Below are 1,492 nucleotides of genomic sequence, written 5' to 3' on the forward strand. Positions count from 1 at the left end.
CTAATTGCTTCCTGTGATGTTTGTGGGTGTTTTTTCATCATTTTCCACTTTCACCCCTTCTTTGAGTTTGCATTTTCCATTGCTGTAGTCACAATATTTGTCATTTTTGCACTCATTTTCTCTGGTGTCTGGTTTGCATTTTGCCGCTTCCGTTTCTCCTGGGGTCGGAAAATGCTTTGTTTGCTCTATCTGATGTAGTTTGCCGTAACAGGCGGCCTGTGCCAGAGCGCCGTTTTCGTCTTTGGCGGACGCCGCTACGGTTGTTTTTTTGACGTCTTCTGCGGCCTGGTACTTCATTTCCTTTTGTTTTAGTGGATCTATTAACTTGCTTTGTAGTGAGCCGGTTATTCCTTGGAACAGGCCTTTGATGGTCTTTTCTTTCTCTCCTGAGGTTGAAGGTGGCATTGTTTTCCCTGTGGTTTCCAGCGATGCCACATCTTCCGCTTCGCTGTCAGATGCTAGCTCGGCGACGGTTTTGTCCAAGTAGCCGCTTATCGTTGCTACTGTTAGCTGCCGTAATTAGCATGTTACCGCCGCTACCTGCTCTTCGATGATAATGTGCGTGTCCCTGCTGTATACTTTGCCCGCTGTGCCTATGCACTTTTTTCCGGAATCGGTTGTCAGTGGCGTTTCCGCTAGATGCTCCGTGCGCTTCGCTTTTGTGTCCAGCAGACCTAACAAGTTGGTTGAGCCGGCGTTGTGAGGGGCGGCCGAGTTGCCGCAGACACCGTTTCCGAAGTTGCCGTTGTTGCTGGTGTAGCTGCTTACGGTGAACAAATTCCCTGTTAATTATAGTGGCAGCGCCTTCTCTATTTGTACGCCTTTGTAGTGCGTTAGTTGGGCCCTGCCGGCTATCGCCTCCTTTATGTGGTTTGATTCATCCAGGTTGTCACCACATTTGTTAGCCTTTGCTGCTGAGATAGTCGCTTTGATCCCGCATCTGTACATTGTGTTGCTGCTTCCAGCTGGCGCTGTTAGCCCCGCTACGTTCGCTGCCAACGTTGGGGCTATATTTTTACCAGACATCTTCTGTAATAATCGGATTTGCGCCGCCAGCGCGTTTAGTGTTTTCTTGGCTGCTTCAAGCTGCGCCGCTTTTGGTTCCTCTTGTCTCGCTTGTTTTAACCGCCTCGCTGTTAGTGCCAAGAGTGTTGCGAACTGCTTGCTACGTGTCGTTCCCTTGAAGGAGCAATGTGCTGTTTGCAACAATTCGACCTCCTCTGCAAGCTTTACAATCTGGTTCCTTATTTTCGCCTGCTGAAATTCGATTTCTTGACTTAAACCGTCGATAAATACTAGTTCGTGGCAGCCGGTTGTAACTGCTTTCCTGTAGTTTGTGTTGATGTCTCCTCGTACAGCTTGCCATGTTACGGCCAGCACCAGCAGACCAGAAGAAAGCCTAATTTTCTGTTCCATTGTGACACACTTCCGGTGTTGGCTGTGCTTGATTCCTGCTGTCAAGTGGTGTGTATTTTTTAAGTTAACAGAGGGT

General features: G+C 48.5%; 1 protein-coding gene across 1 annotated transcript; it reads right to left on the reverse strand.

The window, feature by feature from the left end:
• Positions 1–789: 789 nt before the first annotated feature.
• TEOVI_000473300 (uncharacterized protein) lies at positions 790–1,416 on the reverse strand (the record flags this gene model as incomplete). The annotated part of the gene is made up of 1 exon (XM_067223679.1): positions 790–1,416. One exon carries the CDS (start codon positions 1,414–1,416, stop codon positions 790–792), a length of 627 nt encoding a protein of 208 aa, XP_067079780.1.
• Between the last annotated feature and the right edge of the window lie 76 nt (positions 1,417–1,492).

The sequence above is a fragment of the Trypanosoma equiperdum genome, assembly GCF_001457755.1.
Source record: "Trypanosoma equiperdum strain OVI genome assembly, contig: ctg_1927, whole genome shotgun sequence".
NCBI lineage: Eukaryota > Euglenozoa > Kinetoplastea > Trypanosomatida > Trypanosomatidae > Trypanosoma > Trypanosoma equiperdum.